General features: G+C 41.5%; 2 protein-coding genes across 8 annotated transcripts; one reads left to right on the top strand and one right to left on the bottom strand.

Moving 5' to 3' along the window:
- The first annotated feature begins 320 nt into the window (after positions 1-320).
- On the top strand, positions 321-4,990 carry LOC129190326 (insulin-like). The gene is made up of 3 exons (XM_054792919.1): positions 321-653; positions 3,574-3,774; positions 4,300-4,990. The coding sequence occupies exons 2-3, from the start codon at positions 3,585-3,587 to the stop codon at positions 4,443-4,445; spliced, it is 336 nt and encodes a 111-aa protein (XP_054648894.1). The 5' UTR covers positions 321-653; positions 3,574-3,584; the 3' UTR covers positions 4,446-4,990.
- hmmr (hyaluronan-mediated motility receptor (RHAMM)) lies at positions 4,791-15,656 on the bottom strand. Of its 7 annotated transcripts, XM_054792917.1 has the most exons (21): positions 15,495-15,656; positions 15,199-15,297; positions 15,048-15,118; positions 14,901-14,978; positions 14,595-14,783; positions 14,396-14,482; positions 14,168-14,279; positions 13,002-13,067; positions 12,279-12,352; positions 12,147-12,205; positions 11,884-12,058; positions 11,697-11,805; positions 11,454-11,602; positions 11,120-11,355; positions 9,185-9,301; positions 8,906-9,115; positions 8,103-8,825; positions 7,957-8,029; positions 7,420-7,596; positions 5,182-5,344; positions 4,791-5,058 (listed from the first exon to the last, which is right to left on the bottom strand). In XM_054792917.1, exons 1-21 carry the CDS (start codon positions 15,538-15,540, stop codon positions 5,030-5,032), a joined length of 3,042 nt encoding a protein of 1,013 aa, XP_054648892.1. In that variant the 5' UTR covers positions 15,541-15,656; the 3' UTR covers positions 4,791-5,029. The 7 variants fall into 7 exon arrangements, 4 of the variants coding, with proteins under 4 accessions (XP_054648892.1, XP_054648891.1, XP_054648889.1 ...); XM_054792916.1 differs by having other exon boundaries at positions 11,466-11,602; positions 11,697-12,058; XM_054792914.1 differs by having other exon boundaries at positions 11,697-12,058.
- Positions 15,657-15,912: the final 256 nt, after the last annotated feature.

The following is a 15,912-nucleotide window of genomic DNA, read 5'->3' on the forward strand; positions in this document are numbered from 1 at the left end:
TGCTGAAAACATTTTTGTCTCTCTCCTGTTTCTTCTTTTTCCATTTTCAAGCTCTACTTAGAAGCTCCTTAACATCCAACAGCACAAAATGTGAATTCTTGCATTTTTTTTTTTAATTAGTCTTAAAATTTGGATCAGGAGTGTATATATACACACACACACACACACATTCACATTGAGTGTTCTTACACACACGGCTACAGTACAGCTTTACCACTAGGGGTCACTACCAAGCCTGGCAATCCTTTAATCTACCCTCCAACGTGATCAGAACGTGACATATGGTGTTTGTCCGTCATCCTGTGGACTGTGCCAGGCAGGCCATCACACAGCGAGAGGGGCGGGGGGTGACTTGCGTATTGCTCTAGATGTCCACCTTGTCAACTTTCTGTGAACTTGGTGTAATGCCATACAAAGTAAATGACTTAGTGCCGCTGAAGAACAGATCAGCACACTGTATTTGCAGGTCAGGGTGTTAATAGGAGGACTTTGGAGTTTCCCCATCGAGGTTGACAAAGGACAGGTGCAAGTGAGGAGTTATTGGAAATGTCGCTAAGTAGAGATGTTCTCTGCGCCTTTATAACCCAATAGGCCTGTTCCTCTTTCCTTTGCAACGTACCGACTGCTCTGCTGCACCGAGGCCTCCAACACAGGTAAGCATGTTTTTCCTGTATTCCCTCAATGTTAACTTTGAAAATGTACGTGTGTAATAATCACAATGAAAGTAATGAGCAGCCCGGGCAGATCCATTATTCAGTTGCTCCGCTGTGCCAAGAGCTTGGCATTCAGCCAGCGGGGATAGAGGAGTAGCGGACCAGATAGAGCTGACTGCCAATGTCGTAATGCCTGGCACTGGTGCATTGTTAAAGATCACTGTTAAAATGATTCATTTTCGAGCCAATAATCTGCAGTACATTATAAGAACCCCGCAAAGGCTCTATAGTTTCCAAATGACTGCTAAATATGTTTTCACCTTGAAACAGAAGCTGAACTTCTAACCCAGAATATTCATCACAAATGTGATTTAATTAATGACACTAATAACAATGCCGCACCTTGGTAAGATCGGCGAGGCAGCAAGGTGGGGGATGACCTCGAGGACACTCCAACAGAATCTACAATTATCAGCTGTGGAAGGCATTTGCTTTTCTTGATTTCTTATGGATGCTGCAAGTGTTGAGAAAGCTCAACGCTAAAGCCAAAGTCATCTGAAATCCAATTCATTTCCTGATTATTCGAATGTAGACTCAGATTAGTACAATATTAATATCAAAAATGGTGATTTGGTCTTAAGGAGGTAACTTGTACTTTAAAAAAATATCAGTGTGAAGTCTGACCTTGTTTTAGAGCTGTGTGGGACATAAATATATACTGTAATAATATAATAAATATATCATTTGAAATTGTGTTCGCTTAACTTCACTGTAATTTCAAATATTTTTAAAAATGTTTTTTTTCCTTTTGTTTTTTTGTTGCATTGAATTTTCTGTGATGACCCCCTAATGACCTTTTTATAGTTTAGTCTTGTTTTGCAAATATATATTTTAAAAAACCCCATCATTTTAAAGTAAAATGTCATTGTAATTAATCATTTGAATGTAACACTTTCACAAAAGCTTGCTATAAACTGGATTTTAATGTTTTAAAAAACGAATGACAAGATCCCATCATGTACGTAATAAAAGCGAAACATGCTGATGAGTAAATCAATCAAATTCAAATGAATAAAACAAAGAAAGGGATGTAATATCAAGCAAGATGACCGTGGTCCAAAGGTTACTCCTTTCTTTCTTTGTCAGTAGCTTCACTATTTTTAGAACCAGTAATCCTGAACCAGTCGACCCGCCGACAAGGTTCATACTGGGATAGAAGATCTTTTAAGCATCTTGGACCTTATTTGCCCATTGATTCACAGCTGTGCAAAACCATTTTCAGTATGATCCTGGGAAAAAGTAGCAGCCTGCAGGAACCGAAGTTGTATGCTGAGTCTTTTTTTTTTTTTCACAGACCTGGCAGCAGCAGCATTACGGATCAGCATTTTGGTGGTTGTTTCTTCGACAGACTGTGAACCGAGCATGGCAGTAATCCAGCCTGCTTGAGACGAACACATGTACGAGTTTTTCTGGATCGTGTTTTGACATTAAGTCTCTTATGCTTGTGATGTTTATAAACGGGAAGGAGAAGGTCAAGGTTGTTGAGTGGGGCTGACTGTGTCTTAAGGATAAGACACTTTGAGTTGGACTTTTACTTTTCGGAAAACAAGGGACTATTACTGGATTGTTCAGGTGAGAGCAGACGTATATTGTTTTTTTTTTTATGACAGTCTGTAGCATCACATTATGTAATGTGTCAATTTTAAGTGAGCATGTAACTGTCACGGTAGGCAGGTGAGGCTGATGAACAATAAACAAATAATGATAACATACCGTAACATCAATGTTTGCCCATTGAACTGTATTATAATGATTCCAATCGTTCAACATTTCCTTAAGTAAAAATAGCTTAATTTGCACATTTCCTGCTCAAATACAGGGCAGAACCAAGACCCGCCCAAGAGCCGCCACTCCCCTGCCCACTTAGTATTCATCATTAGTCAACTGGGGTGCCCATTTTAAAAGTACTCGTAATTCGTAATTGGCAACTTATTTCTTTTGTGTTCTCTCAGCCTATTCTTCACACTGGTCAGGGTGTCACGTGTGGTGTGATACAGTTGTGGCTCGATTGTCGTGGGGGTCAGAGGTCACTAAGCCTTCTGTGTCACACTGGGGTGTCGCCCCAGGTGAGTCACCGCGAATTACACCATCAAATTTTGTGACTCAATGGAATTCTTGCACCACCAAATGGCTACTTCGACATTCTTGTTTGGGGCGTTCAAAACCCCCAAGGTGACTAACCAGGTGACATGCATGGTGACTAACGCAGGGTTAATTCTTCGTATTCCAAAGATATTTTCCATCTTTCATCTCAGTGAGACAGTTTAGGGAAGGCCCTGTCGTATTACCGCATGACTGCGCCCTTGTGAACAACGCAAGGTCCATGAAGGCATGCTTAAGCCAAGGTCACAACCAGTCGTACGGGCTCCTATGGCTGGTCGACGTGCAAAAACGCAAGAACCCCACGGAGGGCACGCGTTTGACGTGCTGATGTGCGAGGCTTCGACTGGCCACGGAGGTTTTTGTTAAGTCAAGTAAACTCTACGGGTGCTTGTTTCAGGTCGCAAGACAAACTTATGTACGTCTTTGTGCGTCGTCCGTGTGGCCAACGTGTCTTTCGTACATTTTGCTGGTGTCGGGTTTGGGCAAAATATCGTACTTGCATAGGTGACATTGGCTTTAAATGGATTTGGTGTAGAGGAACTTGAACGGCAGCCTGAGCTCAAGCCAATGAAACACCCTGGGGATGAACTAGAAGAGCAATGGCTGTTACAGTATACAGTAGCTAACAAACATTTTGTCCTTTCCCCCATGGGTGTCATAAAGCTCACAGTGCTTCCTGGTGACCGGTCGTATAGAATCACAGGGAGCTCGATGGCAATCACTTTGCAGCATTCATTATTCGTACTTTCTTCGGCAGGTCTCCTGTCTATGGCTAGGGTACCATGGGTGGTTTCCATCCTGTTACTGTTGGTGCTCCATGCTCCGTGGGCAGCCCCTGCCCCTACCCAGCACCTGTGTGGCTCCCATCTGGTAGACGCCCTGTACTTCGTATGTGGAGAGAGGGGCTTCTTCCATAGTCCTAAACGACTCCACAAGCGGGATCTGGAACACTTGCTTAGTAAGGCCATATCAAGTATTCCTTTTTTTTTTTTTTTAAAGCTTAAAAAGTGTGAATTGGGGTGAACTGTATAATCCTCATGGTGACTTTGTGTCTGCAGTCTGAACCACTATGTTAAAAGTTCAGCTTCAGTTCAGGCAATGAAGTTAACGCGCTGAAAACTTTGCTGAATGACTTTTTTTTTTCTCCATCATTCATTAGTGTGCAAAGCCTCTCTCTGTGTGTCAACGCTGTGGCCAGCGAAACTCCTCATTAACTTATTCACAAAACAAACAGTGTTTGGACCTCAAACAATCTTGTGATGTTTAGTTTAGATGTTGAAGCTATGATAGAAGCTATTGGATCGCCACCCTATCCCCTCCTGAAATAAGGCCTAACAAGCCTAAATGGATTGAGGCGATCAGATTACCTAGCCATTAGGCTTCCATTAAAGTGTGATGAGTCTAAATGCTCATATGAGAGACTTTGAGGTTCACACAGCAGGCGGGACTTAACTCGGCTTTGGAAACTTTCTTCACTTCTAAGGGTTCCTGTCTAAAAAAGCCAAACAAGAACAGCGGCTCTGGAGAAAGTTTACTGGCAGCGATGATTCCAAGGTGAAGAGAGGCATCGTGGAGCAGTGCTGCCATAAGCCATGCAGTATTTACCACCTGGAGGGCTACTGTGACTGACCTGAAGACTCCGCACACCCAAAACCACTCACAACTTGTAAGGGGAAAGGTCTTGGAAGTCCATATTTGGTTATATACTTGCTGGCTCTGTTTGAACTACTACAGCAAATAAAGCTTCATGACCCATAACCTGAGGCTCCTCTCTGCAAAGATGTGACTTTGTACTTTTTGCCCATTAAGGATAAAGTTACACAAACATGGCTTTCTAATACCGCTGCCATCGTTTCAACCTCTGACTGCAATCCTGCAGTGCTCTCTGCTGGCTTGCAACAGAAATAGCCAGTAAGATTTCAACAACAAAGGCCCAATCTCAGCCACATTTACTAGAATGTTAAAAGACAGCTTTATTTACAGGTAGAAACATTTGCACCCGATATGACAGACTGAACTACCCCTGCTCAGTACTGATATACATTTTACTAGCAGCTTTATGACTGCTTTTGTTGCTAAACTACAAGAACTCTACAAGCCTCTATCAGTATTTGTTATTAATTTTCAGACATTTCTTCAACATCGCTCTTAAGGCAAGAAGCATCAATTATAAAAAAAAAAACAGTTTTCTATCAAAAGATTGCTGTTGTCGTCTAGTATAATCTCTCCAATGTGCGGTTTTCTACAAGGGAAACACATTTTTTAAAACAGATTTACAATAAATTCACTCTTCTGTTGATCATTTCATCATTTAGTCTTTGTGAAAGTGACGTCTGACTGTGATGACAAGACACCGGCTGCTCACCTTCTTTCAGAGGTGCCACCGTCTCGGTGTGCCTGTTCTCCTTATTGTGTTGGAACGCTTTGCGGGGATCAAACCTGCGCTGACAACCGCCAGGGAGCTTTGACTTGAGCTGATCCAGATCACTCTTCTGACGGCTCACCTGGGAGCGAAGCTTCAACACCTCCTGCGCGCACACATTAAAAACACAAAAAAGAAATTGCGGGAGGGGACATGCTGTGACACCAAACGGCAACTTGTCAAGCTTCCCGCTTTGTTGAAAAGATGGTTTCCAGGACATGTTCAGTGATGACCTATCTCTTTTGACAGGCACCGGTGGCATCATACCAGCCTCCTTTGTGGATGCCTGATTTCAATGACAGTCTCGAACACGCACCTTATATTTTTCCATAAATATGATAAAAAGGTCAAAGAACCACAGCTGACTTTCCTCCTAAGTTGTTGCACAAATACCTACAATCTGCTTCCGACAGAACTAATCACATTTTTTGGATACCACAGCTACTTTTATTGTTGTCAATTCTTATTTCGATAAATTATACTCAAAACAAATACAGTCCGAATGAGTTGGATATGGGAGTCTGTGTCAAGTTGAATAGAATACATAAATCATTTAGAGCCATTAAAGAATGGAATAACCTTTCAGACAGTCAAACTATGTTCTGAGCTGTATGATTTTTCTGGAAACATCAGAAAAGTATTACTGGGAAACCAGCAGCGTCAACATTAACTACTGTATATCTATGGTCATTTGCAAAGTATGATGTGATCATTTTAAATTGTTTGAGGTGTGTGAATGGCCAGAGAAGGGTATATGGTTGGATATACTGGATGGATGTCGAGTGTATTTTCTTGATATTGATTGTATTTTATCGTTTTAAATCTACCTGCACAGGGACTGCAGGTGGAAAGTAGCTATAGCTAAATCTGGTGTGAACCATCTCTTCTTTTTGTAAAGATGAATGTGTTTGCACATGGTCCCTGTTAAATAAATAATAAAATAAACGAAACATTGCCGCAAGTAAAGGTTATACACTTACTCAGTTTCATGTTAAATCAATGGAAAATGAAAACCTAACAGAGGTAACGTAGAAGGGAACCCCCAGTGCTTAGACAAGTTTGACTTTTATTACAGGAAAAAAAGGCACTACTTAAAAGAACTTAATCTTAAAAATCTACCGATAACTTCCTGCTTCTCAAGACTGATGCCGTTAACTTACTTGTATCCATCCATCTTCTTCCGCTTATTCGAGGTCCGGTCGCAGGGACAGCAGCCTAAGCAGGGAAGGCCAGACTTCTCTCTCTCCCCAACTACTTTGTCCAGCTCCTCCCGGTGGATCCCGAGGCTTTCCCAGGCCAGTTGAGAGACATAGTCTCTCCAACATGTCCTGGGTCTTCCCTGAGGGCTCCTACCGGTCGAACATGCCCTGAACACAGTCACCCTACGGACAAAACTCATTTGACCCTTTTGGTCACTACCTAAAGCTTATGACCATAGGTGTGGGTAGGAACATAGATCGGCTCGGCTCCCTCTTGACCACAATGGACCGATGCAGAGTCTGCATCGCTGCAGACACCGCACTAATCCACCTGTCGATGTCGCGTTCCATCCTTCCATCACTCGTGAACAAGACCCTGAGGTACTTAAACTCCTCCATTTGATGCAGGATCTCCGCAACCCAGAGATGGCACTCCACCCTTTTCCAAGGGAGAACGGAGTTCTATTATTCTAAAATTTTTGATTTAACTGTAGTTTGTGCACACAGGTAGGAACGAGTCAAACAAAGTTGGATTTGTCAAACTGTACCTGTAGATTTGTCTCAAGCAAATAGAATGACATCACTACTTTTAACAAAACATACAGCATCTTCTATCTGAAGACGTTTGGGGTTGTCTCTGGCCAACTGTTCTTTTCAAAGGCTGTGATGATTGGAACACGCCCCAGGTGTCATAACGATGCTGGCGCTTCAGGTGGCTGAGGTTTGATGTGTTGAAGCGTGATGCTTTTTGTTTATTTGGTTTTTTTTAAATATAATCTGTCATCAGAGCAATTTTTTTAATGTTATCGGATTTATGGGTATGACATCCTCATATTGGCCTGATAATTAATTATTTGTTTATTTATCATCATGCACCCCTATTGAAATGCAAAGAAAATAACTTTAGTCATAAAAGGTTATAGTATAGCAATATCTCTCCACTGTTGTTCATGATCACTGATGCCCACTTGTGCACCATTACCTGTTTCAGGTCCATATTCTCATCTTTGAGCTTCATCACATGTTTAATCTTCTGCTTCTGGTTCTGGTGACCCAGCAGACGTGCGTAGGCATCTGCCAGCTTGTTCAGCTCCTCCTGGTTTGCTCCATTTTCATTGAGGAGTGCACTGCGCTCTGCTGCAAAGGAATTCAGCTGCTCCTGTGGGTGCCACAAAACATGGATAGTGGTTTTTTTTGTATTAATAAATAAAAATACATTTAATTATTTGGCCATGTACTGTAATAGTGTCTCTTTACCAGCTAAATTTCCCTCTGTGTTTACAAGTACTGGGTCATTGTAGAGATTACACACAATAGAAATTGGGCTGGTTTCATCATTGCGGGTGACAACTAGCAATTCTGGTCATCCATTGTTGATCCAGTATACCTGTACAGTGTCACTTATACAAGATTTTATGACATCATATTACACAAATGTCTGCACATCTCTCTCAATCTCTTCTCTAGGGCATCGATCAAAGGACAGCACGTTTATTTTAACTGGTCGGAAAGGACTGACCTGGAAAGGTTTTACTTTAGCAAACAGGTCCTCATACTGGGTCCTCCAGTGTTCTGTCTCTGAAGTTGAGGAGCTTTGACGGAAAGTAGAGAACTGTTGACAAAGTGTAAAGAAATGAATGCATGAATTCAAATAAAACTGCTCACCTGTTCTCCTGTGCTTCAGCTATTTTTCTTTGGAGCTCCCGTCTCTGCTCGTGCATCTCCCACTGTAGTGTGACCTTTTCCTCAGTCAGCACCTTCACCTGCTGCTGTAGAGTGTGTTGGTCTTGGTGATGGTGGTCCACTTCACACTGCAGAGCCTCCATTTTCTCCTCCACGAGGGCTAATTGAGCTTCAAGGTTTCCACCTTTGAGCTGAAGCTCATCCAAGCGAGACTGAAGATGATTCCTGTCTTGCTCCGCAGTCTCCACGTGATGTTTAAGTGCCAGCTCTGACTCGTTGGAAAGTTCGACCTGAGAAATAAGTCGACTTCTTTCCTCGTCCATTCTCTCCAGCTCAGCCTGTAATCTGAGCACCTCTGACCTGAGCTGTTGCTGGTCTTTAGTTTCAGCCTCCCGTGCTGCACATGCCGCCTGAAGCGCTGCCTGATATTTAACTTTCTCTTCCTTTTCTTGCAGTAGTCGTTCCTTTATGTCTACATTTTCCTGGTGGACCTCCTTGAGCTGCTTCTGGGCTATTTCCTTCTCATGATGGAGATCAGCAACTTCCTGGCTTTTCTCTTCTACTTGCTTCAGCACCTCTTCCTTGTCTTTTGTCTGATACTGGAGCTCCTGCTCTAACTGCCTGATTCTTGCAGCATGGCTGACCTCCATGGCCTGCATCTGTTCATCTCTGTGAGCGAGGAGAACCTGCACCTCCAGCAAAACTCTATCACATCGAGAAAAGAAAGTAACAAGAGGGCAACTTAGAGTTATTTCAACAAACACTCATGCCAGTTAGGGACATACCGAGCATTCTCCTCTTTAGCCCTCTGCTCATCAAACTGTTTCCTCTGGTGCTCCTCCAGCTCCTCCCTCTTGCTCCTGATCTCCTCATCTTGCTGCTGAATCACATTGTCTAACTCCTCCCTCACTTGCTTTGTCATTTGGGTCGCTTTTTCCATCTCCTCCTCCAGGTGTTTGCGTCTCTCCTCCGTGTCCCTCAGAGCCTCTTTGGTGCTTCAGCGGATGACAGAAGCTTCAACTTTCACAGCATTGCAGTGTAATTATACAAATTTGCCAACTCACCTTTCCAGCTCTGTACCCTGCTCCCCCAATGTGTTCAGTAAGCTTGTGTGCACCTCTTGGAGTTTTCTCATGGCGACTGAATGCTCCTCTTTCAAAGATGACATGTCACTGCTCTTACTAAAAGGACAGTTTTAGTTACTGAGTAGTAGAGAAAAGTGCACCTGTGAATATTCTCATTCACCTAAGTCATTGTATTCTCAGGGCATTGACTCGATCACAAATGGACTGCCTGACTGGAGCTGCAACCATCTAGCCAGAGGAGAGCTGTCCTACCTAGTCTTGGAGCATGAGCTGATGAAGGCTGCTTGGATGTAAGGTGAAACTTCTTCTAAAAACAACCTGAAGAATACGGGTAGTTTTTTTTTTTGACTGCATCACACTTTAATATCAGTCATTGAGCCATAACTCGTTTCACATTTGTTAAATTGAATAATTAGATGCTTTAGAAAAGGCAATCAATTATTACACATTTTAACGACTAAAGTCATTAAATATTTATTTAACATATTTATGACTGTCCTGTCTAAACACAATCGCTCATATCTTGTGTAAAGTGATTTTCCTATAAAGTAATGCACCATCTATCAGTAGACTACAGATTTATTTTTGAAGGTTAATTAAAAACCACATTGCTTTAGTAATGGGTGTTATAAAATTAGCATACCCGAACACTTTCTACACTTATTGTAGACTCTTAAAGGGGACGTATTATACAAATTTTCGGGCCTTTGTCTTGAGTTCTGGGCTCCTATAGAGCAGCTACACACAATAACCCGCACAGAAAGCTTTCTGGCTCCTGAATGAAACATCAAGTCTAGTGGAAGCCTGTTCAGTGACAATCATGTTTTTTTTTTGTTTTTGTTTTTTTTAAGAGAGATCTTGGGATTTTTGTTTACATCGTGCATTTTCTACCACACCCAGTTTAGGTTTTAACCCTGCTTCTTGGAGTTCAGTCTCAGGTGTGTTTTTAAAGCACAAACTCACATGGCGGCTAGTAATCTCAGTTTTCACCAAATCTTTCATAAAGACATCTGGAAAATTCATCCTATGTTCAGAAGTGGGGCCGTATCGTTGATGAGTAGTTTAATATCTAAAATGTTACGAATATTACAAACATTCAGCAGTATTTTATAGACTTGTTGTAAAGTCCCTATGAGGCTAATAATTTTGACTAACTGTATGCTTACTTTTAAATATAAAATGTTTCGAGCTTTACTAAATGCGAAGTGTAGTACTACTAGAATGTTCTGGAATTACACTTCTGAAGTATTTCATTGATTTAAATGGTTGAGCATAAAACCATATCCACCAGCCTGAACAATATACGTGTTAGATGATGTGCATGCGGAAGAGAGCTGGTCACAGTTCATGAATTGATCATTTAAAAGGGATGAGAACATGCTCTTTTGTGAACTGAAACAAGGTGACCTTTAAATATTTCCCTAACAAATGACAGGCATTGTTATTTAGGTATAATAATGCCATCATCAATAAAAATCCCATTCCATTCCAGATCATTTTTCTGTGCAGGGTGTGTACAGCTATACGGTGTTAAGAATATTTGCGGAGCATTTGTCTTCATTTAGGAGATTAGGACAGAGAAAGGATGGGCCAGACAGGGGGACACTAATGTTGTTATTTATCCTGTGTAACAGATGTGCTACTCAGCTGGAGGCGCTGGCGGCGAATGTCAAATATGCTGCATACAAGGAATTGAAACCCATGTTGAGGCAGAACTTTTTTTCAGCGTACTAACAGTGCTTGCATCAATTTTATTGATGTTGATTTGTGAAGTCTAGGTATGTTCTAAAGGATTTTTAAAGACATTTCACTCAACTTAATGAGAAAGGCTAAGTGTGAAATACTGAATGTTGTGTTTTGCAAATGCAGATGAGATAACATGACTAAATGAAGATGCATTTTTTGGTAGCTCACCGGTCTAAAAGCTCTCTGGTGTCTCTCAGTTGTCTCTCCAGCTTAGCATTTTCCTCCTGTAGCTTCTGGAGGACCTCCTGACTCTGGTCCGTTGCCTCTGCTCGCCTCTGCTCCTGATCCTCCATGAGAGCCAGCTCTCCCAGAACCTCCTCCAACTCCTCCTTCAACTTACTCCGGTGCTCCTCTGACTCCAGCCTCTCATGCTCCAGCAGCACAGATAGAGAGTCCACCAAAGCCTAGGAAAATAAGAAAGAAATGAGCTTCAGGGGAAAAAAAACACTAAAACAAGAGCTAAAGAGGTCATGTCATATGAGTGAGTAAGTAAGATAATGACCCTTTCTTTTACCAGCTCCTCAGTGAGAGAGACATGCTCATGCTGTAGTCGAATCTGTCTCTTTTTCTCCTCTCGGTTTGTCTCCTTCAGCAAGTAGAGTTCTGTCTTTAACTCCTCCACTCTCCTGAAGCCCTCCTCCTGAGTTTTGTCTAAAAAAAAAAAAAAAACAACAAACAAACAAAAAAAAAAACAATGTTTTTGTTTTTGTTTTTTTTGTTTTTTTTTATAGTTGGGTGTGCATACTTCTTTCCTCTTCGGAAAACAGACACCTTTGTTCAAGATGCGCCACTCTCTCATCCAGCTCTCTCTCGGTCCTCCTAAGCACCACCCGTAGTCGAGCAACCTCAGCGTCCTGCAAACAAATTGCTGTTTGAGAGTCCTGCTGGATCTCACGGATGGGGAACATCACCTGCAGCTTCATGTCGCTCACCAACTTTTGTGAAGACAACTCTTGGCTCGCCAACTTCCTCTCGGTTTCCAATAAAGACTCCTTGGAGGCCTGCAGATTGTGCTGATATTTCAGCGCCTCTTCTTCTTTTTCCCGCAGGAGAAGTTCAGCGCCTTCAAGCTTTCCGTTGCACTGCTCTAACTCCTCCTCGAGGTGCCTGTGGAGAACATGCAACTGATCTTCTTTTGTTGAACTCTCACACTCTTAAATTTAGTCATAGAAAACTATATTACACATTTACTTACTCGATGTTCTGAAGCTGCAAGTCCTGCTGAGTTGTACCTTGAAGCTTTAAGCGGAGATCCTAAAACATTTTTTTTCCCTAAGTCAGCCTTTGACTGAATCGCTGTGCAACTTTTCAATTTTTTCCGGCCTACCTGGATTTGATCATTGGACGTGTCTAGATATCCTTGTATAACCCGGACCTCCTCTTTCAGCGCCCGTATCTCAGCTGGAAAATAATAAAATAATTCATTTAAATGCTACGGTAATACACTCACATGAATAGCCGCACGTGTACAACCTAAATAGATATAATTCTACAGTTGTACCAAAAAACCCCAAATTTAGGATTAAAAAAAATTAAATCTCAATTTTGATTGATACGATAAGAAGTATTATAGTTTGTGTGGCTTTTTTTTTAATTGGCCTGTGGCACAACCTAAAACGCTAATTCTAAAAAAAAAACAGGGAAAAAAAGTGCAAAAATGCGTCATGTATGGAGAAAAAGTAGAAGTGTTGATGCTAAAACAAAGTTGACTTGTAGGTTGTTTTTTAATAAACTTCTTAGCATACAGGATTGGTATTGGCATTTTTTTTTTTTTTTTACCAAATTAAACATATCAACATGGCTGCCTACATCCTTTAATTTTGGTGGAAAAAGTTTGGATACCACAAACCTGCAGTACTGAGACCTGATTCTAATATATCTAAAATATATTTTAAAAAAAACACACGTCACGGTAACACATTATGCAGTGAAATACAATAATGACCACTATTTTTGAGTACGAGTATACGTCTACGCAATAAAATGTCTGGTGAGTATATGGGCTTCAAAGGTTATCTTAGCTTGGAGCTCACTCTACAGGTTAACTCACCATGTAATCTGGCATTCTCTTGTTCCAACTCTTCATTTTGTGTTTTCGTCACGTGATGGATGTCCTCTGTAAAAACAATATTGACAATAACACATCACACAAATGAATCGGGTCAGTTACGTTGAAAATAACTGGGTTTTTTCTCCCCAATAACAGGCACAGTACTTAATTACAACTTCAAACGTTAGTGAGTGAAATGTGGTGCGTTACTATGAATGATATCTAACAGCTGTTACAGTATGTGCTCGCCGGCTTGCTCGGAGATGTGACGTTCGCAAACGAGTCAAGTCTTCTGAACAGCTGTTTTAAGTCAACGATGACAACCGATTCAGATAGACAGTGGTGTGAAAAGGGGTTTGCCTTCCTTTTTTTTTTTTGCACGTTTGTCACACATAAACGTTCCACAATCGTTATGTAAGACATTAACACACGTCTTTCCTTTATCAGTGCGTTCTGAAGATATTAAAACAGATAAAAAGAGACAGCTCATTACTGCACGTAATGGGATACACCTATACCGCCTACAAAGGCCACTATTAAAACACCCAAAGCCTCCAACAAGGTTTTATATAAATGCTATAACCATGTACATTCATGATAACAGTAATTTGCTCCTTTTAAGCATTACCGGAACTTCCTTCCTGGGCGCACTGATTTCACATAGCAACATAGAAAGCATTAACTTTTCTAAACTCAAAGAGCAGCAGTAGCGGCAGCTCCAATGTGTAGCACTGTTACCTTTTGGTAAAGGCATAAGGCATTGAGAGCGAGGCGCTGATGCGCAGCGGGCAAGTGTGTGGTGAAGCTAGCTGCTCACCGGCTAGTAGATAGCGGGTGTGGTGTGGCAAGGTGTCAATACGGCGTAACAAATAATAATAATAATAATAATAATAATAATAATAATAATAATGTCGCTGTAGCTTGGTTCATATGCACATCATATATTTAAATGGAGCACTGTTGGCGCTTTGAGTTTTTTTTTCAGAAGCCTTTATAGGCGGAATAAGTGTTTCCCTTAAAGTGCATTCTTAGCTGTGTGTGTGTGGGGTTTTTTTTAGCTGTTTTTATATCTTTACAATGCACAGACAAGAGAAAGGCATGTGTTCTTGTTTCACACATTTAAGGATTGTGGATGATGAAAAGTGCAGTTTTCCTTTAATACTTACCCAAGTCTTTATTTCTGTCTTTTAAAGCCTGCAGAGTATCTTTGCTGGCTCTGAGATCTGTTTCTAACAGCTTAACGCGGCCTTCACTGCTGAACTGCAGAACACTTAGCTCCTGCGCAAACATACACATAGTACAGCGTACGTTGTCACATGTCCCCGGGAAACTAAAACGAAGCTCGCCAGCTCGTCTACATGTTAGGTCAAAGAAAGGCTGCTGAATGGCCACACCTCATTTTTGCTGTCTAAATTGTTCCTGGCCTCCATCAGCTCCATTGTAAGCGAGTTGATCCTCTTTTTGGTTGTGTCAGCTGAAACCTGGGGGAAAAATATGAACAATAACACGGTCAAAGCAGCACAAATAAGCGATATGAAAATGTTGTAAAAACAATCCACTCCGACTAAAACAGAACATCAAGGCTGAGAAGACCTTGTTTTTTAAGAACTCGTTGACTTTCTTGAGCTCAGCTTTCTGTCTCTCAAGGGTGGTGATGTTGGCAGTGAGGCCCGTCTTCTCCCTGACTGCAGCCAAAAGCTTGGCTTCCAACTTTCTCAAGTCATCCTCCAAGGACAGCAAGCGTCGATCCTGCTCCCCTCGCTGCTGGACCAAGCAGCGGATCTGCAAGATGGAAAATCAACAACATATTAACGACACATGCAAAAACAGAACTCAAGCTGAATATACTTCTTCTTAAATCCCTATTCATAATATTGTCGTAATTTTGAATTTGTGCACCTCTTTCTCCAATAGCCGTTGTTGTTTCCTTTCCAAAGTCATGGCATTCTTGTCTTTCTTTGCACTTGATCCTTCAACCTGTAAGATATATTATCAAGAAGGTTATGTGGTGCCATTATTCTACTTTAATGCAAAAAGCCAACTTACTAGTCCATCAACGGATAGTGTCCTTCTGACAGGAGACGTCAGTGAAATTCTGGAGGGTGATATTGGGTTCACTGAAAACACGGAGCAGAGAAATAAATATGTTATACACGGTTTCATTAGTCCATTTCAATAATCGGTTATGGTTACCAACCCGCCTTAGAATGTTTGAAGCGATCAGATTTGTCAAAGGACGCAGCTCCCTTCGGTTCCCCGGGTTTGATGTCGTAGATGCCCGGTGGAGGGGCGCAACCTTCAGTTGAAAGTAGAATATCACGTCTACGGTCTTTGGCCCAGCTTTTTTCGACCAGTTACCTTGCTTGGCTTTGTTTCACATGATTAACAGCTGCAACTTTACATTCAAACGACCTCAACACAAATGCGGTGTTCTGCTGTATAGCTAACAGCTCGTTAGCCTTGAACAAGTGGTGAGCTGGTGGTTTTACTTACCAACAGATTCGTTGAACCTTTTCAAAGGCGCTCTTGAGAACGACATTTCTAACCTCCTTTGTGAAATTGATGCGTTTCGATTTCGCTTTCAAAATGCTGCGCCGCAGCTCGAGATGACAACGACACGCAACAGACTTTCAGCGCTGAAATTTCAAATTTACGTCATGCACTCATTTCCGGGTGCAAGCACCAATGAGTGTCAAGCACTGGGTGACGTCACATACAGGCAGAGTGTCTGTTTTTTTCATGCCGGGATGCATTTTGGTATTTTATGTAACCAAACTTTGTACCATATGGTAAATAAAACATTATTTACAGTAACAAATATGCATATGGTTACTGCCCTGGACTTTACCTTAAAATATTTTACTCAAGATTCAGGAGTTTTATTGTCATATGCACAGTAAAACAGGTATAC

The sequence above is a fragment of the Dunckerocampus dactyliophorus genome, chromosome 11 (genome assembly GCF_027744805.1).
Source record: "Dunckerocampus dactyliophorus isolate RoL2022-P2 chromosome 11, RoL_Ddac_1.1, whole genome shotgun sequence".
NCBI classification, from domain to species: domain Eukaryota; kingdom Metazoa; phylum Chordata; class Actinopteri; order Syngnathiformes; family Syngnathidae; genus Dunckerocampus; species Dunckerocampus dactyliophorus.

What these genes read in the sequence shown, in the direction of transcription:
- LOC129190326 (XM_054792919.1), top strand. Translation starts at nt 3,585, where the DNA reads ATGGCTAGGGTACCATGGGTGGTTTCCATCCTGTTACTGTTGGTGCTC. An exon ending in GGATCTGGAACACTTGCTTA is followed by an intron (nt 3,775 to 4,299) that starts GTAAGGCCATAT and finishes TTCACTTCTAAG; the next exon opens with GGTTCCTGTCTAAAAAAGCC.
- hmmr (XM_054792914.1), bottom strand. Translation starts at nt 15,540, where the DNA reads ATGTCGTTCTCAAGAGCGCCTTTGAAAAGGTTCAACGAATCTGTTG. An exon ending in GTTTTCCGAAGAGGAAAGAA is followed by an intron (nt 11,603 to 11,696) that starts GTATGCACACCC and finishes TTTTTTTTTTAG; the next exon opens with ACAAAACTCAGGAGGAGGGC. An exon ending in AGGAGCTGGTAAAAGAAAGG is followed by an intron (nt 11,356 to 11,453) that starts GTCATTATCTTA and finishes TTATTTTCCTAG; the next exon opens with GCTTTGGTGGACTCTCTATC.